Source organism: Arachis hypogaea, chromosome 14 (assembly GCF_003086295.3).
Source record: "Arachis hypogaea cultivar Tifrunner chromosome 14, arahy.Tifrunner.gnm2.J5K5, whole genome shotgun sequence".
NCBI lineage: Eukaryota > Viridiplantae > Streptophyta > Magnoliopsida > Fabales > Fabaceae > Arachis > Arachis hypogaea.
This window is the reverse complement of record NC_092049.1, coordinates 18,156,015-18,181,765: the sequence shown is the minus strand read 5'-3', so window position 1 is coordinate 18,181,765 and position 25,751 is coordinate 18,156,015. Positions and strand designations below refer to the sequence as shown.

The 25,751-nt window shown below is 34.5% G+C and overlaps 3 protein-coding genes across 3 annotated transcripts; 2 read left to right on the top strand and 1 right to left on the bottom strand.

The window, feature by feature from the left end:
* Positions 1–451: 451 nt before the first annotated feature.
* Positions 452–880, top strand: LOC112742346 (uncharacterized oxidoreductase At4g09670-like). Its single transcript, XM_025791584.1, has one exon. The coding sequence runs from the start codon at positions 452–454 to the stop codon at positions 878–880; it is 429 nt and encodes a 142-aa protein (XP_025647369.1).
* Positions 881–16,346: 15,466 nt separating this feature from the next.
* On the top strand, positions 16,347–17,716 carry LOC112741730 (late embryogenesis abundant protein Lea5). The gene is made up of 2 exons (XM_025790820.3): positions 16,347–16,405; positions 17,452–17,716. Exons 1-2 carry the CDS (start codon positions 16,347–16,349, stop codon positions 17,714–17,716), a joined length of 324 nt encoding a protein of 107 aa, XP_025646605.1.
* A 1,371-nt stretch (positions 17,717–19,087) lies between these two features.
* Positions 19,088–21,026, bottom strand: LOC112741729 (uncharacterized). Its single transcript, XM_025790819.3, has 2 exons — positions 19,717–21,026; positions 19,088–19,531 (listed from the first exon to the last, which is right to left on the bottom strand). The coding sequence occupies exon 1, from the start codon at positions 20,867–20,869 to the stop codon at positions 19,724–19,726; it is 1,146 nt and encodes a 381-aa protein (XP_025646604.1). The 5' UTR covers positions 20,870–21,026; the 3' UTR covers positions 19,088–19,531; positions 19,717–19,723.
* Positions 21,027–25,751: the final 4,725 nt, after the last annotated feature.

Here is a 25,751-nt window from a genome sequence, read left to right as displayed (position 1 = left end):
TCTTCCATTGATCCTAATAAATTTTTTGGCTATTCCAATCAATTAAAAGATTATATTTGATTCGTGACGTTCGTGATGAATCATAAAATCGTGTTTCCTTAAAAACCAATTGATTGGATTATCACAAAACAATCGATTGAAAATTGTAAGGCAACATGATTTTCACATAAATCAATCGATTGGTCATATTAACCAATCGAATGAACAATGAAATAAATATGGACTTTTTAAAATTAAATCGATTGTTTATACTTTCCAATCGATTGAATGCTTCAAAACAACCCGAGGTCTCACAATTCAATCGATTGGTTGTGATACCCAATCGATTGAATTCATCAAAACAATATGGATATGTTAAATTCAAAACACACTCCAATCGATTGAATTTCCAATCGAACTTCCAAAATCAGTTCTCGTTTTTTCCGGAGCCATTCTCAACGAACAAGGTGTAATGATTTCATGCGGCTCATCCTTGCATTGGGAAGATGGAAGATCTGCAACGTTCCATTGCTCCTTCTTATCTTACGTAACCTTTGACGTCACTGCTTTGGGAACCAAAGGATGTCTCCGTCTTCACGATTTCACTCTTCCGTTTGAGGAGAATTTCGGTTATGGAACCTTCTGTGAGGCTTCGGAGATGGATTATGGGAAGATTCAAGCGGGAAGGTGGTGCCCTAAGCCTAATGAGCATGTTGTGGAGACTGAGGTTCCTCAAGAGGTTTTGATGGTTAAAAAATTTGCTGAGTTGGTTTATAATATTAAGTTTTGTGGAGAGAAGCCTCTCAAAGAATGGAGTGTTGTGAATAGAAAGACTCAAATTGTGTTGAATGCAGTGAAAGAATCTATTCAGAGAAATTATCAGCTTGTCGATATTAAATAATTGTGAATTATTATATTAGATCTTGGAGTAGTATATAATGTATTTAATTTGGTTAAGGACTTTGTTGCATTGCTGTGAAAGGCTTCTTCATGGTTAATGTTGATTTGAGTTTATGTTTAATAGTTAATGAACATGGAAATTTGTTTACAACCGGTTTTTACAAGGTGAAATTATTACCGAGATTCGAAAAATCGGATCGGTCATTAAACTGCTTTAGCTAGCTGAGTCACCAAAAAAAAAAAAAAACTGCTTTAGCTACTGGTTTATTGGTTTATTGGTCCAACCGGTCTAACCGGTAGTTCAACCGAAAAAACTGTTTTAAAATAAAATAATAAATAAATTATAAATAAACATACTAAAATATAATTATAGTATAACATAAATATTAAAATAGTTTTCAAATTTAAAAAACTACATTAAATGTCATCAATCAAATTCATATAATCTTATTAATATGTTGATGGTGGTGGTGTCTTCTGAGTCATCAATGTCTCCTCATCCAGCCCCTCCAATTTCTTCAGCTAATAAAGCCAGCAATTACAAAACACCAAACCTTCACCCAGCAATTACAAACAAAGCTAGCAAAACTAACACAACCAGCAACTACAAATCAAAGCAAAACCAGCAACTACAACACAATGAAAATAGAGTAGCATTCAGCAACAACCATTACAAAATAGCAGCATAACAACAACAGTGTCATAACAAAATAGCAGCATAACAACAACAGCACCTTAACAAGTCACTAATTAGAAATTCCAAATTTAATTAGCAATCCTATTCTTGTTTCGTGCATTTAATTACTCATAAACAAAACTCAACTCCACCTGAATTGTTAATTTACCTTGGTCTTATGGAATCATAAATAGGAATACATTACATTGCTCTTTCTCCTAAAATTCAAGCAACAACACATGATTTCACAGTTTAAAACCTTATTCACCGGCTTCTCTTCTGATGCTGTGACTGGGAAGCAACAAATTCAGCAACAAGCAACAAATTTAACAAATCCTAGTAAAGTCTCGATTTATAGCAAAAAGGCAAATTTATTGATTACCAATTCAGCAACATGCAGAAATACAAGAGAAGAAAAATCTGGAAAAGAGAGAACACCAAACCAAAATATTAACCAATAATCACAAAACACTAAACTTTCACCCAACAATTACAAACAAAGCCAGCAATTGAGCAACAAACAGAAATTGAGCTACAAACAGAAATTGAGCAACAAACAGAAATTGAGCTGCAAACCAACAAACAGAAATCTGCAAACCAGCCAGTTAATTTTCAGATTATTTATTTCTCATGTTAACCAACAAACAGATTTTTTGATAGTCATGCTAACCAACAAACAGAGAAAGTTCACAATTAAACTAAAATCTGAGTTCACAGAGGAAGTCGAAGTTCACATAGTATCAATTTCACAGAGGAAGTTCACAGAGGCGAAGAACAAAGAAGATGAGCAGAGGACAAGTCACTCACCTGGGGTCGACGGAGGGCTACTGGTGTTGACTGTTGAGGACCGCGCGACGATGAAGACGATGAGACGGGCTACTGCCTGTTGGTGTTGAGAAGATGAAGACGACGCAGATGGAGGGCTACTGGGCAGGGAACCAGGCGAAGAAGGAGGGTTACTTGGGCTGACAACCAGGCGACGGCAGTCGCGCTGATGACCGGTGACCGCGGCGACAAAGGAGGGCGCGGTGGCAGGTTAGGATTTGGGCGGCTAGGGTTCACTCTTCTCTGTTCTCTCACTGTGAGATGAATATGATTCAGAATCAGCTGAATCATGAGTGAATAGGTTCGGGGGAAGAAAGGGGAGTGGGGTGCAGGGTGCTCCACGGGTCGGGTCGGGTTTAGGGTTTTTTTAAAAAAACAATAAAACGGCGTCGTTTATGCAGAACCGGCCGGTCACCGGTTCGGCCCAACCAGCCGATTTTTGACCGGTTCGCCGGTTTTTTGGCAGTTCTTCCCAGGACGGTTTCTACAGGAGGACCGGACCGTTTGTGTCACCGGTTCGCGGTTAAACTGGTCGAACCGGCCGGTCCGGTCCGGTTTTCAGAACCTTGATTATTACACGTTAATTTTTTTAATTAAAATTAATGCTATATATATCCTTGTGTTTGTGAGCGTCCATCGATGGGTTAATATGACCAATCTATTGATTTATGCGAAAATTATGCTGCCTTACAATTTTCAATCGATTGTTTTGTGATAAACTGTAATCCAATCGATTGAGTTATAATTCAATCGATTGTTTTGATAATCCAATCAATTAGTTTTTAAGGAAATACAATTTTATGATTCATCACGAACGTCACTGATCAAATATAATCTTTTAATCGATTAGAATAGCCAAAAAGTTTATTAGGATCAATGAAAGATCTAATTCGTTATTGTTTTTGTTCTTGATTGTTAATAAACATGATAGATTTATGATAAAATAATTATTTATAAAATAAAAAATAATTTTTATGATTAAATAAAATATATAGGGTTAATTTGTAATTAAAATTAAAAAAGGATTATTTAACAGTTATTAAAAAAACTTAAAAAATATGTTTTGTTCTGGGACCATTTAATGGTCCAAACGTTCTGGGACCATTGAATCCTTAGCCAGAAGACTATGTCATTTGAGTTATAACTTATTAGCAATATTTTAAAAAGCTTATTTTTTTTTTAAATATCAATAAAATCTTTTTTTCACTCTTTTAAACATGTTTACTCTTGAAATATTATTAAACATATTTTTTAAAATAATAAAAAATAAATAATACAACATATATCATAATTATTAATTAAAATAAAATATAAAAAATATTTACTTTTTTTTTTTGCAAATTCGCAAATATACAAATCGGATACGTGGATACCTACTTAAAATCGCAATTCGATCTTATTATATTATTATCAGATCCGATCTAATCCGATAATCTTGCGGATCAGATCAATATCCACAATTTTTAAATCAGATTTGAATAAACACGGATATACGAATTTTTAAATCAGATTTGAATAAACACGGATATGCGAATCGAATCTGTTGAGTTAAGAAATTAACTAAATTAATTAGTGATGACAAACATTATTTTTGGCAAAATAAATAATTAGTGTTGATTAATTAATAAGTGTATGTTGCTAATTATTTATTATATGTTGCAGGTCATAATTCAATTTAAGCAGCCCAATTGGAACAAAATAAAACAACAAGACTGGTGGGCTAATAAATCAAGCAAAGTCCAAAAGAAACAAAGCCAAAGAAATTAAAATGGGCCAAGCAAACCATATTTATATCCAAGCCCGATTTGATTTCAGCAAGCAAACCCATCTCACCTACTCTCACAAAATCAACGTTCACTTTTTGTTCTTGGTCAGAAAACACAGAAGAAAGAAAGAGAGAGATTAAGCTTGAAAGGCAGAAGTCAAATCAACCATTTCAAACCAAATCAAGCTTAGGTAAAGATTAAAGGTAACCTATTTCCTTATACATGCAACACACTTTCTTCTCTTCATCTTCAACTCTCTGTCACTCCGTTTTGAGCTATATAGAAAAGAGGATTTCTGTTTCTCTCTGCTGTAAATTCACAGTCTCAAACATGTCTTGGGGACCAAGTTGGTTTTCAAGGACTCAGATCAAGTTGACCATTGGAAGACTCTTGTGGTTGCTGCTTTATGGCTTTCGGTCAAGATGGAGAAGTCAGAAGCAAAGTTTCTACTCTAAGGTTTAATGAGAGAAAGTTAGTCTGTGGGTTGGTGAAGCTTAAGGCTCAAGAAGTTGACCTAGGAAGGTGAACCCAGTAACATGCAAGGAGATAAAAGAAGTCTTGTTGTTCATTTAGAAGCCAAGAAGAGAAAACTAGTGAACCTGAGGTGTATGTTCTGAGAAGAGCTCTTTGAAGAAGTTCATCTAACTGGACAGTGTTTCCTAGTCAAAGGTGCATTTTGCCAGTATGAAGAACTAAATCAGAGGCTCGCTATTCTGATTTTTCGCATAGCACAGAGGCTGTTGATGAAGTCAATCTCCTTCATGTTTTACAGATTGTATTTTACTTTTCAATATTTATCTTTCTGTAATTTCTTGAGTGAAAAGGCATATTGAGAGAGATAAAGAAAAAGCCATGAGTGAAAAAAGGCTGAGTGAAACACTTGAGAGAAAAGCCTAGAGTTATTTCAGATTTTTTTAGGTTGATTAAGTGTCTTGTATCTTGTACCTGTTGGGTATCCCTTTCTTAGTTGGGTTAGCACTAAGAGTGAAGAGTTAGGTATTAGCATAGCCAATGTCAAGTTAGGTTAGAACTTGAGTGTGAAAGGATTGGGTCAATCCTGTGAAATTGGTGTATGTAATACTTTTAACTATAGTGGAAATTCCTCCATTGTTGTGGAGGAGACTGGACATAGGTTGCATAGCATAAGGCAACCGAACCAGGATATATGCTGGTGTTACCTTTTCTCTTCTCTACTGTGTTCTGTTTTCTGGTATTCATGAGACAAAAATAAATTGTCTCATAAATTTCCGCTGCTGAGTACGAACAGAATCAGAATTGAAAGTGTGTTTTAAAGGGTCTTTTCAGCAATAAAAATGGAAGGCATAGATTCAACCCCCCTTCTCTAAGCCTACCACAACCTTCAATTGGTATCAAGAGCTAAGATCTCAAGAATCAAGCTTAACCGCTTGGAGCAAAGATCCAACGGCGAACAACTTGGGCACAACCACAGTTGCCTACACCCTCACTGAAGGCCAGTCAAACTACCGGCCACCTTTCTTCAACGGGAAGAATTATTCCTACTGGAAAGAAAGGATAAGGATCTTCATCCAATCCATTGACTACAACATATGAAAGATTATTGTGAGCGGTCCCAAGATCCCAATAAAAACAAGTGCTGATGGAGTGGTGACTCCAAAAGAAGAAGCTGGATGGAATGAAGATGATAAGAAGAAGATAGAGATGAATGCTAAAGTAATCAACCTTCTTCACTGTGCTATCAGCTTTGAAGAGTACCGGAAGGTGTCTAGATGCAAGACAGCCAAAGAAATCTGGGAAAAACTCCAGGTTACACACGAAGGCACTAAACAGGTCAAAGAAACGAGGATTGATATGCTGTGAAAAGAATATGAGATGTTCAACATGAAGGATGGATAAAGCATTGATGAAGCGTTTGAGAGATTCTCAATCATAATCAACAACATTGATGCTATAGGTACAAACTACTCAGAACAAACCCTAATAAGAAAACTCCTTAGAAGCCTCACAAAAGAATAGGAAACCACTGCCACTGTCCTAACCGAGGGCAACAACCTAAGCCCCATAACCTATGATGAGCTGAGAGGAAAACTCCTTACCTATGAAACCACACACACAAACTCGAACTCAAAGAAAAAGGGATTAGCCCTCAAGTCAAAAATAGAACCAAAAGAGAGTGAGTCCAGTGATGGTATTTCAGATGATGAGCTTTTATTTTTTGCTAGGAGATTTAGAAAGATGATGAAGAACAAAGGCAAGTACAAGAGTTCAAGTTCAAAGGAACAAAAGACGGACTTGAGCAAAGTGACGTGTCATCATTGCAAGGAGGCTGGACACTTCAAGATAAACTGTCCAAAACTCAAGAAAGAGGACAAAGGAAAGAAAAAAAGGAAAAGAGTGCTCATGGCAGCTTGGGAGGATCTTGAGAATGACTCAAATGAAGTAGAAGAATCTAAACGTGAAGATAAAGACTGCTTCATGGCTGGAAACAACAATCTTGATGAGGTAAATTATTATGATTTGACCATTGATGATTCACATGCTATTATTGATGATCTCACCTTAAACACATCAAAATTTCTTGACAAGTATAATAAATGCAGATTTGAAAGAGATGTGTTAATAGCTGAAAATAATTTTTTAAAAGAAAAAGTGAAGGAAACTGAATGTGCTTTGGACATTGTTGAAGAAAACAGATTTCTAAAATCTGAACTTGAAAAATTAAAAAGAAAGCACATTGTGGATCCTTCTCATGAGTTAATTGCTGAAAATGAAAGATTAAATGATATGATTAAAAGGCTGAATGGTGACTTAACAAAATTTGCTCAAAATTCTAGTAACTTGGACAAATTACTTGCAAGTCAAAGACCATTATTTGAAAAATCTGGTTTAGGTTATATAGCCAAGGAAGATGCAGTTTCCAATGTCTCCTCTATAAAGTTTGTGGCTTCTTCATCAAATACCAAAACCATACCAAACAAATCTGGTATTGGATATGTTCAAATATTTGAAGAAAAATTTGATGAAATATACACAAGTGAAACTGAGCCTTCACCAAGAACCGAACCAAGTTCAAACAGGCCAGGTTTGGGATACATTTCGAAAAATGAATTAGCTTTCAAGAAACCACTCTTTTATAACAAAACCTCATTTTCGAAAAATCCAAAGTTTTTCAAAAATTCTGGTGAAAATACTTTTGCAAAGAGGAATAATTATAACAAAAATTAGTTTGTCAAAAGAAATGCATCTCTTCCAAAAACCAGAAAACTTCAATCATTTAATCATTTCCAGCATAGTAGCTCATCTAAATTTCAGCAACATGCATAAGAAAATCATTGTGTAAATGGCAAGAAATTTGGTCACTCATATGCACAATGTTTCATTGAAAAGAGAGTTGTAGGAAACAAAGTTTACAATATTGTTTGTGATTTTAATGCACTTGGGAAACCAAGATGGATTAACTTCAAAGGATCCAAATTAATTTAGATACCTAAGGCTACTTGAAACTCTCTATACAGATTTGCCTAATATCCAAGAACAAAAAAGACATGTGGTACATGGATAGTGGATGTTCAAGGCACATGACTGGAAGGTCTACTTACTTCATCAAACTAAACAAGTATGATGGAGGTTTTGTGACTTTTGGGGATGATGGTAAAGGTAAAATCATTGCTGTTGGAAAAGTAGGTAATGAACAATCTACTTTCATTGATGATGTACTTTTGGTATGTGGTTTGAAGCACAATCCGTTGAGCATAAGTCAGCTATGTGATTTAGGATATTTAGTGACTTTCAATAGACTTGAATGATGTGTTGTTAATGAGAAGACAAATGAAGTGCTTTTTGTTGCCAAGCGTTTTAATAATATGTATGGACTTACTCTTGATGAACTAAAGGATCAAAATGTAGCTTGTTTTCATTCTAAAGAATCTAAAAAGTGGTTATGGCACAAGAGATTGGGCCATGCAAGTATGTTTCAAATAAACAAAGTTGTAAAGAAAGAATTAGTAAGAGGTCTTCCTTTGATAAAGTTTGACAAAGACATCACTTGTGATGCTTGTCAAATGGGAAAACAAACAAAAAGTTCTTTTAAACCAAAGAAAGACATCTCTACTAAAAGACCACTTGAGTTGCTACACATTGATTTATTTGGTCCAACAAGAACTCAAAGCCTAGGTGGTAAACATTATGGTTTAGTGATTGTGGATGACTATACTAGGTTTGGTTGGGTTTTATTTCTTGCACACAAAAATGAAGCCTTTTCGGCCTTTGAACCTTTTTGTAAAAAATTTCAAAATGAAAAGGATTTAAAAATCTCTTCTATAAGAAGTGATCATGGAACTGAGTTTGAAAACAATTTGTTTGAATTCTTTTGTGAGGAATTTGGAATATCTCACAACTTCTCTTATCCAAGAACACCACAACAAAATGGTGTTGTGGAAAGAAGAAATAGAAGCATACAAGAGATGACAAGAGCTATGCTTTGTGAGAGTAATGTTCCAAAATTTCTTTGGGCGGAAGCGATTACACGGCTTGCCACATTTTGAATAGAACAATCATAAGGAAATTTTTGAAGAAAACCCCGTATGAACTTTGGAAAGGCTACCCACCAAACTTAGATTACTTGCACATCTTTGGATGCAAATGTTTTGTTTTAAATAACAAGGATAATTTGGATAAATTTGATCCAAAGACGTATGAGTGTTTGTTTGTAGGATATTCCACAACTAGTAAAGCATATAGAGTTTATCATCAAGATGCTAGGATTATTGAGGAGTCCATACATGTTACATTTTATGATACTAACTTGGTGCAAAGCATCTTGGAAGATTGTGATGCAGGAAATTAAGTTCAAAAGGAAAATGAAACTGCTCAAAATCATGAAAAGGAGAATTCTTGTCAAGCTGAACTAGAAAATGCAAGTGCTGAAAATTCAAGAGACAATTCCATTTTGTCTCATGAATCTGAAGGAGATCCTGGAAACAGCAATACCCAGAATTCCTTGGTGACTGAATCTGCCTCCAAGTCCACCAGACCTCGTGAATGGAGATTCTTGAAGAATTATCCAGAGGAATTTATCATTGGAGATGTCTCTCATGGGGTTAGGATACGGTCCTCAACTAGAAAGGTAAATGAAGAGACAAACACTGCCCTTCTCTCTCAAATGGAGCCTCAAAATGTTAAGGAAACCCTTAGTGACCCTTCTTGGGTTAAAGCAATGGAGGATGAGATTCTTGAGTTTGAGAAGAACCAAGTCTGGACTTTGGTTCCTAGGCCAAGTGGAAAGAAAGTGACCGACACCAAGTGGATATTTCGGAACAAGTTAGGAGAATATGGTAGCATTGCAAGAAACAAGGCAAGGCTAGTGGCACAAGGATATGACCAAGAAGAAGGAATAGACTTTGATGAATCCTTTGCCCCTGTTGCCCAAATGGAAGCCATAAGACTTCTCTTAGCTTATGTTGCATTTTGTGGTTTTAAATTATATCAAATGGATGTGAAATATGCATTTTTGAATGGTGTGATAGATAGAGAAGTGTATGTGGAGCAGCCTTCTGGTTTTGAAAATAAAGAGCATTCTAATCATATTTTCAAATTATCTAAAGCTCTCTATGATTTAAGATAAGCTCCTAGAGCTTGGTATGAGAGACTTAGCTCATTTCTTTTGAACAATAGTTTTCAAAGAGGCACCGCTGACACAACTCTATTTGTCAAGAATTCTAATGATTCTTTTATTCTAGTCCAAATATATGTTGATGACATTATTTTTGGATCAGCTAATGAATCCTTTTGTTCTGAATTTGAAAAACTCATGACAAGTGAATTTAACATGAGTATGATGAGTGAACTTAATTTTTTCCTTGGACTGCAAATTAAACAAAATGAAAATGGTATTTTCATTCATCAAGAGAAGTATGCCAAGGAATTAGTTAAGAAATTTGGTATGGAAAATACCAAACCCATAGGAACTCCCATGCATCCTAATTCAAAATTAGATAAGGGAGAAACTGAGAAAGATGTTGATGAGACTAGGTATAGAGGAATGATTGGTTCTCTTATGTACTTAACTTCATCTAGACACGATATTGTGCAAAGTGTTGGATTGTGTTCAAGGTTCCAATCCAAACCAAAAGAGTCACATCTTTCTGCAGTTAAGAGGATCATTAGATATGTTTATGGCACATCCAATTTTGGTCTTTGGAATCCTAAGATTGATAATTTTTCTGCAGTTGGTTATTGTGATGCAAATTTTGCTGGTGATAGAGTTGATAGAAGGAGCACTCCAGGCCTATGTTGTTTCCTTAGAAAGTCTTTAAATGTTTGGTCAAGTAAGAAGCAACCAACAGTGGCCTTATCCACTGCAGAGGCTGAGTATATAGCTGCTTCTTTTTGTTGTTCTCAACTTTTATGGTTAAAAACACAGCTTGCCGATTACAAATTAAATGCTGAAAATATTCCCTTGATGTGTGATAATATGAGTGCCATTAATATTTCTAAAAATCCATTTTTGCACTCTAGGACTAAGCATATTGAAGTGAAATTTCACTCAATAAGAGAACATGTCCAAAAGGGGGATATTAGCATTCAATTTGTTAAATCAGAGGAGCAATTAGCAGATATTTTTACTAAACCACTGTCTGAGGACAGATTCTGCATGCTTAGGACTAGTCTAGGAATTGAGTTATGATTCTTTGTTTGAAAATTGCTGATGTATTTGCTGGAGCTTTTTGTCTCATAAACAGGTATGAGACAATTCTGGGCTGAAGAAGAACGTTCCCCTTAATCAGCATGTTCTGGGCTTGTTTCAAGTGTAAATTGATCTGGGCCAACCTCAAAAATCAAATCTAGAGGGGTCCAATGTGTTTTCTTAAATTCAACCATCTCTGGGTCCAAATATGAATGTTATATTTTTGTTTGGTTAATATTTTTGTTGCTTGTGTGTTTAAATTTTTAAAGGGCTTTCATTTAATGTTTTCTGGTCCAAAAGGATTTTCAGTGTGATTTATTTTTTAAAAAAAAAGGGTTTTCGAAATTTAAAATTTATTTCCTTCCTTTTAAAATTAAAATCAAATCTTTCTTTTATGAGGTCATGTCTTTTCAAGTCTTTTCAAAAGTAATGCAGTTGCATGGTTTGTGAAAAACTGCTATTGGGTACGGTTACCAACACTCTCTCTCTTCCCTCCATTAACTTCTCCTCAACTCCTCGGTTTCTTCCACTCACTTTACTGCTTTTCTTCCCTCAAAAGCCTAAAACTTACTAAATGAGGACGAAAACCCTGGCTAAAAGGCCTCCTCGTGAGAAAATTCTCAAGCGATCCACCAAACCATCAACTCGCTCCCAAGACCAAACCTTTACACTCTCTCCTTCTCATCCTACCTCTCCTCCATGAACTGCTCCCATGGCGCGGACCAAGACCACACCAAGATTCCCTGCCTCTGCCAAGCCGATGCCACCACCAAAGGCGACGCCTTCCAAACCAGGCTCCTCAAAACCTGGTTCTTCAAAACCAAGCTCCTCCAAAGGCAAACGTCCAGCAGTTGAGGAACTAGTTCCCGAGCCAACTCAGCCCAAATGCAGGTCAGTTCCTGTGGGCTCTCAATGAGGTAAAGCTCGAGTTCCTCTTAAATCAATAAAAGAACCGAACATTCGCCCTTTTGATCACAAAGCTCATTTTTTGACCTCTCATTCAAACTACAACCCTTATAGATTCAAATCTACCATGAACAATGACTTTTATGAGGGGGTTATTCAGTATCGTGCCATATGTCCATCTTTTCTAGCTGATTTGCCATCTTTGAAAAGAAAAGGTTTTCCATTTGTTGATAACTTGATTTTTCTGGACTGGAATCACCTTTTTGACATCAAAAAGTCTGTTTATTCCTTATTAGTCATAGAATTTTATGCCAACATGACATATCATGAAGGCACTGCTCACTCATATATAAAGGGCCGAGACATAGTGTTAAACAATGAAACTATCAGTGATGCTTTGAAGTATACTGATGTTGGACCTTGTGCTTAGACTTCAGTTAAGTGGGATGATGGTATTGGTATTTCCTACAATGATGCATTGGCTCACATCTGTGAACATGTTTCTTTAATTGATGACATCACACACACTCACAAAGCCCTGGGATATGAGCGTGCTCAGTTGCACCGAATGGTCAACCACATTATATTTCCTCAAAGTGGTTTATATCAAAGGGTTTCCTACACTGATACTCTTGTTTTATATGCCCTTCTCACCAAAACCGAAATTTTATTTGCATATTTGATGGTTAGATACATGTTTAATTCTGTTAGGAGTGAAAAAGACAAAGCACTTCCTTATGGCATGTTTCTAACTTGCATATTTGAGTATTTTGGTGTTGACTTGACCAATGAGAATTATCAAAATAGACATTCATACCTAAAAGGGGGTGGTTCAGTGAAACAGCCCAAAGGACCTACTCGATCTGAAAGGGTGGTCTTAGATGATGAAGATGATGACTTTGTTCCTGAGGAATCTCCTTCTCCTTCCTCTGAGAGTACATCCATCTCTACTGGGAAGAAATCCGCTCTGCTGAATGTGGTCAAAAATGTTGTTCAGGAGTTTGTTTCCCAATCAAATCACATTATTGCTATGAGAAAAGAGCAAAGGAAATTAGCAAGCAAACATGAAAATTTCCTAAGGAAATCAAGGGATAGAGTGGCGATTTTTATGACATTCATTGATAACCTTCAAAAGGATGAAGATCCAGCCACTGACGTTGAAGAATAAGCTGATTCGGAGGGAGACGGTTCTGATGCCTAGGATTGTTACATGAAGCTGCTGTGATCTTAGTTTTGTCTCATGAATTCTGCTCATTGAGCTACTTTTGAACTACTTCTATTCTCTTGGATGACTGTAATAACTTTGATACTGCTGCACTTAAGTTTATTTTACTTCATTTGATGGATTGTGCACTAACTCTTTCTTGCAGAGTTTACAGTAGATGTTTTTGTTGGTCTTACCTCTTATCCACCCTTGATGACAAAAGGGGGAGTAATAGGCTGGCTGAATTGCTGAATTGCATTTGAATTGATTGATTTTTACTGCTGCTGAATGGACTGTATTGACATAACAATTGAAACTTGTTGTTATATGTGTTGCTGGTTATGTAGTATCCCTTAGTCAAGTTACATATTGTACAGTTCTTTTGTAAGTTTAATGTAAACAGGAACAAAGAGGAAAGCCTAAATCCAGGGGGAGCTACTCTTGAAAAGAAAAGGGGGAGCAACACTAAAGCAAGAAACATCAATCAAAGGGGAGTTTTCTAACTTTACTAAAATTTAATTCCTTTTGGTTATTGCTTGATTATGTTTGTCATCAAGGGGGAGATTGTTGAGTTAAAAAATTAACTAAATTAATTAGTGATGACAAATATTATTTTTGGCAAAATAAATAATTAGTGTTGATTAATTAATAAGTGTATGTTGCTAATTATTTATTATATGTTGCAGGCCATAATTCAATTTAAGCAGCCCAATTGGAACAAAATAAAACAACAAGGCTGGTGGGCTAATAAATCAAGCAAAGTCCAAAGAAACAAAGCCAAAGACATCAAAACAGGCCAAGCAAACCATATCCATATCCAAACCCGATTTGATTTCAGCAAGCAAACCCCTCTCACCTACTCTCACAAAATCAACATTCACTTTTTGTTCTTGGTCAGAAAACACAGAAGAAAGAAAGAGAGCTTCTCCCACACGCCATTCACCGAAGAAGAAAGAAAGAGAGAGATTAAGCTTGAAAGGCAGAAGTCAAATCAACCATTTCAAACCAAATCAAGCTTAGGTAAAGATTAAAGGTAACCCATTTCCTTATACATGCAACACACTTTCTTCTCTTCATCTTCAACTCTCTGTCACTTTGTTTCGAGCTATATGGAAAAGAGGATTTCTGTTCCTCTCTACTGTAAATCCACGGTCTCAAACATGTCTTGGGGACCAAGTTGGTTTTCAAGGGCTTAGATCAAGTTGACCATTGGAAGACTCTTGTGGTTGCTACTTTATGGCTTTCGGTCAAGATGGAGAAGTCAGAAGCAAAGTTTCTACTCTGAGGTTTAATGAGAGAAAGTTAGTCTGTGGGTTGGTGAAGCTCAAGGCTCAAGAAGTTGACCTAGGAAGGTAAACCCAGTAACATGCAAGGAGATAAAAGAAGTCTTGCTGTTCATTCAGAAGCCAAGGAGAGAAAACCAGTGAACCTGAGGTGTATGTTCTGAGAAGAGCTCTTTGAAGAAGTTCATCTAACTGGACAGTGTTTCCTAGTCAAAGGTGCATTCCGCCAGTATAAAGAACTGAATCAGAGGCTTACTAATATGGTTTTTCGCATAGCACAGAGGCTGTTGATGAAGTCAATCTCCTTCATGTTTTATAGATTGTATTTTACTTTTCAATGTTTATCTTTCTGTAATTTCTTGAGTGAAAAGGTATATTGAGAGAGATAAAGAAAAAGCTATGAGTGGAAAAAGGCTGAGTGAAACACTTGAGAGAAAAGTTTAGAGTTATTTCAGATTTCTTTAGGTCGATTAAGTGTCTTGTATCTTGTACCTGTTGGGTATCCCTTTCTTAGTTGGGTTAGCACTAAGAGTGAAGAGTTATGTATTAGCATAGCCAATGTCAAGTTAGGTTAGAACTTGAGTGTGAAAGGATTGGATCAATTCTATGAAATTGGTGTATGTAATACTTTTAACTATAGTGGAAATTCCTCCATTGTTGTGGAGGAGAATGAACGTAGGTTGCATAGCACAAGCCAACCGAACCAGGATACATGCTGGTGTTAGCTTTTTCCTTATCTGCTGTGTTCTGTTTTCTGGTATTCATGAGACAAAAATAAATTGTCTCATAAATTTTCGCTGTTGAGTACGAATAGAATCAGAATTGAAAGTTTGTTTTAAAGGGTCTTTTCAGCAATAAAAAAGGAAGGCATAGATTCAACCCCCATTCTCTAAGTCTACCACAACCTTCGGAATCTAATCCGTAAATACTTACTTTTTATTATCTCATTGAATCTATCGCGGCAACACCCTTTTAACCTAACATAACATAATCTAAATTCTTTGTTTTCAAAATTTTTGAAAAATTTCAAAAACACTTTTAGTTTAAATTTATTTATTTTGTCTGAATTAAATTAATAAAGTAGTTAGTAAAATTTGGGTGAATATAGCGTGCTTGTTTGGGCGCTATTAAATCAATAAAAAAATTTAATGAAAAAATATCTTTTTTTTTTTACTTTTTAGTGTGTTTGGTAAATTTCTAATAGTAAAAATAAAAGTACTAGAAAAATTAAAAAAATTTCTTTCTTAAGAAGTTACAATTCACCTCTTTTTTTAAAAGATCTTTTTTCTTAAAATAAAAGATATTTTTCACATAATAATAATAAATAAACAAAAAAGTACTTTTATCTTATTTTATCCAAACATAGGACTTGTTTGGGTGAGCTTTTAAGAAAAGATCTTTTTCGAGTTATTTTCTTTTAAAAGATCTTATGAAAAACTAAAAAAATTTTATGTTTGAATATCTCATACAAAAAGATCTTTTTATCTATCAATTATGTTTGGGTATAACAATATAAAAGTACTTTTTTATTTATTTATTATATGAAAAATATCTTTTTTTAAAAAAGATCTTTTAAAAAAAGATATAAATTACAACTTCTCAAAAAAAATGTTTTTTTATTTTTCTAATATTTTTATTTTTACTACTAAAAATTTGTCAAACACGTTAAAAAATAAAAAAAAAATCTTCTTTCATTGAAAAAAGATTTTTTTATTAAAATAATAACACCAAAATAAACACATAATTAATAAATAAAAATTTTTTTTACATAACATATCTAAACATAAGATCACAATTTTTTTTAAAAAAAATATCATTAAAAAAAAATCTTTTTCGATGATCACACCCAAACAAACTTAATATTTTATTTGCTAACCGTAAACGTAGAGGCAAACCCTAAAAAAGAAGATCGTTAATCTTGTATATATACGGCAGCGCCTCACCCCCTGTATGTGACAGAGAGTGAGAAACCAGAAAAAGAAGAAGAAGAAGAAGAATAAGGTGGTTGTAGTCTGCTGCGGAAGCCAAGCGTTACGTTCTTCTCCAACCACGCACACTACAATCTCTCTCTCTCTCTCTCTCTCTCTCTCTCTATAGAATAATATATATATAGCTTCCGCAGCAGAAAACCAACACTATAACCATGCCTCGCTTTCTCTCCCAAGCTAACCGTTTTCTCACCCTTCTTTCTCTTCCTCACCGGTCAGTCTCATTCTCATTTATTCTTCCATTCTTTCATCTTATTTATATCAATGATCAACTGCCACCGCTTGTTCTTTCTTGTTTCCTTTTTTTTCCCTCCTATATATATAATAGAACATCAACTCTGCAGTTTTCTCTGATAATTGATGTAACCATGCTGATATTCTGTTTAGCAGATCTTTTAACATTGATTTCAATTATATAATACGCCAACTAAAATGTATGTTTAAAACTTGTTTACATTGAAAGAAAATGTTGTAGACACGGAATGAAACAATTAAATCTTTTTGTGGTGAGAAGTAGGAAATTTAAATAAATTTAGTATTAATCATCCTACCAGAATCAACATCTGCCTATACCATGCTCTGTAGTCTTGAGCAGAGCAACCACTAAATATTGATAACCTTATTATAAGGAAACTACTTTATTAATAGACACTAATTGTACGTATAGTATTGAAGTATAGATATCATATTTCTTGATAATTTCTGTGAATTATATTATTTTACACCAATCCCACTATGCGAATACTCTTTATAGTAGATATAATTTTTTTCCTTTACAATTAGCACGAATTTTCTTTGTTTTATTAATTAAAATATAGTCTAATTATTAAGTTAATTAATAACACTATTTTTATAAATATGTCAAAAAAATATTTGGTATATGAATAATATTATTGGTTTTGTTATATAAAAATTTTTAGAGACTGGAGTTCCTTTAGGTAGGGTTTATTTTTAGAGACTGGAATTAAGAATGAGAATTTGAGATTTAATAGTGTGTTTGAAACTAAAATTTTAGTTTCAAGACACATAATTTCATCTTTTCTAAACTAAATTTTAATAACATTTCTTTTCAAAAATACTCTCATTTAATTTTTCAAATTTTAAATCTGTCTCTCAACTTTTATATTTATCTTACACCAAATATAATATTTAGTCTCAATATCTGTCTTCCAATTTTTGTCTCTCACTGTTAGTTTTTCTTCTAAACACAACCTTAGTATTTTAATTTGACATAATTCTGGCTTTCAAATGTTATGGTAGGCGAGGGTATGGTGTGGCATCAAATGTATCAACGACGGTTGGGTTGGATAGGATGGTGAACAGGAATGGTATGGTGGGCAAGATTGAGGACAAAGATGTGGGCTCAAAAGATGGTTCCAAGGCCTCTTCAGCTTGGGCCCCAGATCCAGTCACGGGCTACTACAGGCCCATTAATCACGCCAATGAAATTGACCCAGTGGAGCTCCGAAACATGCTGTTGAATCATAGGGTCAGATCAACATCTTCATCAACATCATCAACCTAGAGAACACTGTGGGGCCACCCATACCTAATAACCACCCAACCACGCTCCCAACTCTTGAACCTTGCTCTTGTTTTTATCTACCTATCCATATCAATAATATCATACACAGGCAGTGATCAAGAAACATTTTAGGAATTTAAAGCTAAGTATGAGTTTTGGACTAGTTAGATTTTGTTCTTTTTAATATTATTTTACTATCATTATTATGTTGCATTAGCTTTTAGTTCATGGCTAATTGGCTATGCCCCTTTTTTATTATTATCTATGCAATTTAATATTATTTTAAACATATCTAAGTCTATTATATTTGAGATTTTGTGTATGCTATTTAACTTTGTATTATTAGATCACTCAGTGCCTTAATTGTCTTCCGCACTTGGTCACTTACAATATACATGTAAAATGAATATTGAATATTTTTTAATACTCGTTCGTCCATTTCCAAATAAATAGCTACCTCACTTGCACAAAGCTGGAAAAACCAAAAGATGTATATCTAAACAAAATGGTGCATGTGGACAATAAAATGTTTCATTTTATGGCTCTCATCATAAAAGTGACTTTTTCTTTGATGGCCCCAAAAATAGGTATGTTATTAATGATGGCAGAGATGGCACAAATGATCATCAATCACTTAAATACTTAATTAAGGAATATATGCATATTTTCATGGTAAGATAGCTTAATAATAATAATAATAATTGAGCATATGGGCCTTTGACCCTCCTGTCTATCAAAAAAAAGAAATAATAATAGAGCATACATTTCAAAATAATAATTATAATTATCATCATCATCACCATCATCATCATCACCATACATAGTGCTTACTAATTTGCAAATCTATGTATTGCAAACGATCCATAAATTTCTATGAAATCGATGATGAAGCAAAACATTCCCATTTATTAGCACAGTTTATCACAGTGGCAACTAAAATGTTTAGTATACACAGTCACCGCTAATCAGTAATAACCATTAGTATAACACAACATGACAGCTTTATTTACACTAACATTGGATTAAATAAATTAAGTTATCATCACACTTAGCCGTTGGTGCCATGTTCTTTTGCTTCGTCTACTGACAATAAACGTTGGAGAGAGAGATATCAAAATACTAAAATATTAGTGGAAAGTGGTCATGTACTTGCAAACAAAAGCCTACAATAAATGCTACAAACTTTGATTACAACAAGATCGTGTTGGTGAATACAACATACGAGGGACCACTCTAACTCTATCTATTCCCCAACTATGTTCCTCTAATTTGACTATTGAATATTGACTACTAAAAAAAATAACAAACCTTATTTTTGTATATAAACAAAGAGATATTCACATTATTACTCAAAAAATAACAACCACCATGTGTAATAATAAATAGAATATCATTAATAAGCTTAATGATTGATTAAATTGAATTTACATAGCATAGACACATAATAACATGGCTTAGCTAGTGTGATTCCCCCTACTTGGTTTTGTTTGCATCAACCAAACCAAACATGTGTATGCATGTGAAAATGTGAATTGAACAGAGTAGTCTACAATAATAACTTAAAAATTACATCATTATCTTACACCATAGCATCATACTGTGAGTACTGAAATTACAAGATGAAAAAGCTACAAAGAATACAACCAAAAGAAGCAGACTATGATGACACAGCGAAATTGAACTGAACAATGCATTGAGATAATAAAGTTCCTTCTCTTTCTATCTCTCTCCAAATAGTGTCATAAATGAATGGTAATGGGAGAGAGTAGAGTACTCCGTACCTGAAATGATGAATCATAATCCAAATCCAACCACCTGAATATATCTATATAATTAATTATAAATAAACAACTGTCCAAAAAAAAAAAAAACTGTGGCAGGAAAATTAAAAGTAAAGCTAAAACTAAAAAGGGTATTATGGTAGTAATAATAATAATAATAATAAACACAATACTAGAGTAATTAACAGAGCATAATAATGTTATTAGTATTGTGTATACTTGTGATTCAGGTTGAAACAGTGAGCAATGAAGGAATAGCAGATAAATTTGGTGATGATGATGATGCATTGTTATTGTTCTTTCTATCATTCTTGTTCTTAGAAGAAGCTTTGTTGCTGCTGGTAAAAGCTCTCATGGGACTTGCAAATGCCCAACTACTCCAACTTCGAACCCTTCCATGATCGGAAGAAACCCAATAAGAGGAAGAAGTGTTAGGCATCATCATGAAGCCACCGAATATTCCTCCACACTTGACTCTCTCCTTCATGCACTGCTGATTATGGTGGTGATGCTTGTTATGGTTTCCTTCACGCTGAGATTCGACTCTTCTGAGAGTGCAATCACCGAAGCCGTTTGAGATTCTGTCAAAGAAGTCACCGGAGAAGCTTCTGCTGCTACCACAGCCAACAGATCTGGATCTTGAAACCTTTCGCTCAAACGAAGAACAAACAGAAACGTAACCGTCGCTACTTTCTTGCAAACCGCCGGCAACCGTGGTAGTGGTAGGCTTGGTGATGGTCAACCCCGAAGTTGAGGAAATGCTTGCAGAAACCCTTGGGGTGGCGCCATTGTTGTTGGCATGAAGCTTCTTGGAGGAAGAGGAAGAAGAAGATGAAGAGAGATAGAGGAAGGACCAGAAACCGTTTCTCTTTCTGGGAGTGAAGTCTTGAATGAGTATATCATGGTTGTTGAAGAACTTGGTGTCCCTCCTTGGAGTTGCAGTGGACTTGCTGCGCTTCAAAAGGACATCAGCAGCAGCAGAAGTGGAAGAAGAGGAGGAGGAGGAGTGTTGTTTCTTCTTAGCACAAGTCTTGTTTGCGAGAAGAAAAGGGAGGCGGGAGCGCGTGTAGTGATCGGTTTTCTTGGTAGGGAGAGAAGAAGAAGGAGGAGGAGTGTTGCTGGATCTAAAAGAAGGAGGAGGAGGGGGAGAAGAAGGAGAAGGAGAAGAAGAAGAAGAAGGAGAAGAGGGTTGAATGGGAGCGGGGAAAGAAGAAGAGAGAAGCTTGCCAAGCTTGTCTTGGAGGCAGAAAGCACATATACCGCCGGCGTGGTTGTGGTGGTGAGGGCATTGTTGCATTATTCCGCAGTCAGGAACAAGTTTGACTGTTTTGGGATTATTTGGTGCTTCTTCTTCTTCCATGTGGTGGATCATAGATAGTTAGATAGATAGATATAGGCAAAGAAGAAGAAGAAGAAGAAGAAGGAGAAGAAGAAGTGATGTGAAAGAGTGAAAGGGGGCTATAGACGGTATAGTAGAGACTAGAGAGGGAGATGGAACGGAGGGGGGGACTCCAAGGAGCACGTGCAAGTGGAACACTTACTTTGGGAATTGTATCTACTATTATATTAAACAATAAAACTCTAAGACCATCTCCAATAGGAACTCATCTCAGTTTCTATTTATATCCCACCTGTCATAAAAAGTAACTCCACATTAACTTTTGCGTCATAAATAGTAAATAGGAACTCAAAGCATCTCTCTCTTTTCCATTAGGAGGAACTAACTTTAGTCCTGTTGTGGTCCTACTTAATTAATTAATTAAAATACTTGTAATTAATGTAATTAATTTTTTTTAATAATATAATTTAAATATTTAAATTTAAAAATAATTCACTATTAAAAGATATTAATATTAAATAAATTCATATATAACAATAATACACAATAGATAATTCGAGGTTACACTAAAGAAAGAGTTGAGTTGAGTTGGTTTGGATCCATTTTTTCGAACAAAAAATAATAGTAGCAGAATTTTGATTTCGTAAATTTGGAAGAAGATAAAGAAGAGTAGTAGATAGTGTGAAAATAGAAGTGTATCTAAGTGGTATATATAGAGTAACAAAATATTAATTTATTAATAATAAAGATAACATAATAACAGCTAGTTTTGCAACAGCTAATTTTACAACGACTAATTTAATATAATAATATAAATATAAATAATATTTAATATTAATTATTATATAAATAATTAATATAAATTATTAATTAAATAATTATTATAAATTATTAATTAAATAAAATTATAATTTTTTAATTTAATTAATTATTATAATTATTATTAAATTTAATATTATTTAATTATTTAATATAATTATTTATTTAATTATAATTTCATATATATATTTATTTAAAAGGTAACTTGCCATGTGGCAAGTTATCATTGGTTATGCTTGAGTCCATTTGAGTAGGGACTCTTTCACATTGAATTCCGTGAGGGAACTCCTCTCTCTCCTTCTTCAATGGTAAGTTCCTCAATGTGTCAGCAAAAAGGTGAATGGGGATCACCCATTGGAGATGCTTTAAGTCCCAAAAAAAAATAATAATAATAAAGCTCTACATCTAACTTATAATCTTAACCAAGTCTAATTAAGTATTTTAAATTAATGCATACCTGCCGAAGTTTCTTCTTTTTTTTTGTTATTTTTTTCTTTTGTTACCGTGATCACCAATAATATCATTATCTCATCTTCCTTTTTTTATTTGAATTTTTTTTCTCTTTTTTTCTTCTCCTCTTCCATCATCATCATCATCATTATTATCATCGTTATCGGTATCATCTTCTTCTTATACATATCACCGTTATCATTATCATCATTATTGTTATTGTTATTGTTGAATTTTTACCATATTGATAATGTTGTCTGGTCCAAAAATAATTTTTGATGTGTTTTTGTTCATGATCTAGTCTTGTTTATATGATTGTTTTCGAACTGAGTTAATTGTGTCGCAATTGTTATGTAATTTCGGTTTATTTCTGAGTTAATTATATCACAATCATTATATAATTTTGGTTCATTTATGAGTGAATTAAGATACATTTGGACTCGTTGTCCTGCACAACTCAAAATTCTCTCCTCATCTTCGGCTCATTTTTTTTCCATATGAAAAACATATGGGTGTAGTGCTTTGAAATGGACTAATAAACAAAATATTCACTGCTATGGTGTCAGCAACAAACTCAGCTTGCGTTTTATTTTTTCCTTTATTTTTTAATTTTTTTGTTTAGCATATTGAATCAAATGCAAGGTGCGTTTTGATTGTTGAAAGGTTTTTAATTTTTTTTATTTCATTGAAGTTCAAACGCAGCCTGCGTTTAGTGATGGGCATTTTTTATTTTTTTCGAGATAACAAAATGTAGGATGCGTTTTACTTTTTGCGCCAGCTTTATTTTTGGAAGACCCAAAACGCAGGTTACGTTTTAAAAATGTCAGAATTTTTTTTGGAAAACATAAAACACAGGTTGTGTTTTGTGTAAAAATATATTTTATTCGAGAGGCCTGCCTATAAATACGAAGCAACACTCGTTCAAAATGCCTCATTCCACTTATACTCCTCCTATTCTTCTTTGTTGCACATATCTAATAGTTCTAAATTTTGTTTGGCAATTAGGTGTGTCAAAAAAGTCGAATTAGGTGAGGTTGAAGTTATGGAAAATATTACAAATTTGTGAGTGTATTATAACGGTGAGGTTATACCAAACACACATGAAGGAGTGACTTTTGTTTGTGAATGTCCGTTGTCATTTGCTATTTCATATACCATGAGTTTTGTTGAGTTGCAAAATGGGTTTTGTAACATTCAAAGCCACATTTTGAAAAGGGTGATCAACCTTTTATACAGAAGTCCTGTGCAAGTATTTAGTGGGCTAATACAGTTTCAAATAATGTCCATAACTGACGATGCCAGTATGCAGCAGATGTTGTGTATTTATCAACAAACTCAATTTCACGTGCCGATGATAGTGCTATACGTTGCGTTTGAACAGCAGTCAGCGTTGGACGCGGTCGACGAGGAGGTCAATGTTGATGAGTTCGGGGATATAGATTGGGAAGAAGATAATAATGACAGTGAAGAGGAGTTCGAAACTAACTATGAAGTCGATGACGAAAACGATGAAGGAGACTTAGCAGGCAATTCGGCAGTGCAAAATGAAGCGAATGCGATTGTAAGCTAGCACCCGTTTGGTGTTCCGTCTTTTATGCGGACTCTATATCTCAAAGCCATGCATGCCCCGGAATTTCCTGAGTATGCGAATACGGGTATGTTATGATTATTAACTCAAGTTTCCTATAGTGTTTATTTTATTTGCCTTGTCTGATTGATGGTGGGGCGCATGTCGTAGGTGAAGTCAACGCTGCGGCGGAAGATGGCGAGTTTAGTGTCAGAACAGAATTTGGTTCAAGAGAGTCGGTGATATCTGCAATCAAAAGCTACACTATCTCTAGAGGAGTTGATTATACTGTGTATGAGTTTGAGCCGCAGACATTCTATATGAAATGCAAGGGGTATGGTGCAGGGTGCGATTGGCTTATCCGAGCTAGCTTTATTCGAAAGAAAGCTTGTTGGGAGATCAGGAGATACAATGGCAAGCACACGTGCACCGTGGGCACGATTTCACAAGATCATACCAAGTTGGACTCGGACACAATTGCAGATGCCATTAGGCCGTTGGTCGAAGCAGACACCTCGATAAAGGTGAAGTTTGTTATTGCAGAAGTTCAATCCAGGTTCAACTACACTGTGAGTTACCGTAAGGCGTGGTTGGTGTCAGGAGCGGCATACGCTCCCACGCCCAAACAAAAAGCAGTATCAGTGGGCCATCCATCTCTTTACGATTGTATGGTGATGCACGACACAACGATCTGTATAGGTGTGCCATACTGGCTGCCCCCCAACTGTATCTTGAAATCCGGTGGAAATCTCGAAGTAGCGGTAGAAACTTCAAGTTCAATGAAATAGTCAACTAATCCGAAAACACAACTGTTTCGAGCACGCAGAAAATGTGCGCCGAATGTACCGCTCAACAGACTCCTGAGTGTCATACGGCTCGGTGTCTCTGCACCGCCGGAACCATGCTATATTAACCTTTCCCAACACGTGATCTTGCGGACCGGGCTCCCGACCAAAACACGCAATACAGTTCTCCATTAAAAACTGGTGACTGCTGTTTGATCTACCCGTAACGGCCTCCTCATTAATCGGGAGACCAAGAATATAGCTCACATCTTCTGGCGTCACCGTCACTTCACCGACCGGAAGATGAAATGTGTGAGTCTCCGGCCTCCAGCGTTCCACCATGGCACTTAGTAGTGCAGAATGACCTCTCATTTCGCCTACTCGCAAAACGTGTTGAAACCCAGTAAATTCCAGTGCCGCTACAGCTACTTCATTAAAGGTATCGGGCGGATCGAGTTTTCTGGACAACAAATTTCTGTTAGCCTGCAAAAAAAATATAATTATTAAATTCTAAATAATAATAATAATAATAATAATAATAATAATAATAATAATAAAACGGTAACTAAACAATATTATTACTATTATTATCTTAAAAAATAATAATAAATTATTAAATAATAATAAATATTTATTTATTATTTATTATTAGAAAATAATAATAAATGTTATACAGTATTCTATAATGGTTAACAATCATAATCATAATCATAATAAAAATGGTAACTAAAAAAATTAAACATTATTTATTTTTCATTACAAAATAATAACAATTTATTATTATTATTAGACAGTATTATTTATTTATTATTAAAAAATATTAATAATTTATTATTATTATCTTACTAAGTATTTTATTATTATACTACTCATGATAACAATTTTTTCATCAGATTTAAGCATAATAATAATAATAATAATAATAATAATAATAATAATAATAATAATAAAATAATAATTATATATTATTATTTTATTATTATTATTATTATTAAATTGTTTGTTAAAAGATAAATAAACAAAATCTAAATAAATATATTTATTTATCATAAACTTTTTAAAAAAAATTACTTATCTATTGGGGATGATCCAAGTACTCAATAATGTGATCTTCAAGTCTAGTAAAATCACGAACCATTTTTTGTTTAAGAACCAAATGAACTTAAGCTGTCTACTCTTCTTCTTCCTCCTACAAGCTTCCTCACACAATACCCTTCACTCTTCAGTAACTCCCTCACACAACACTCTTGACTCTTTAGTAACTCTCCCTCTGCGTTTTGCGTTTTAAATACCC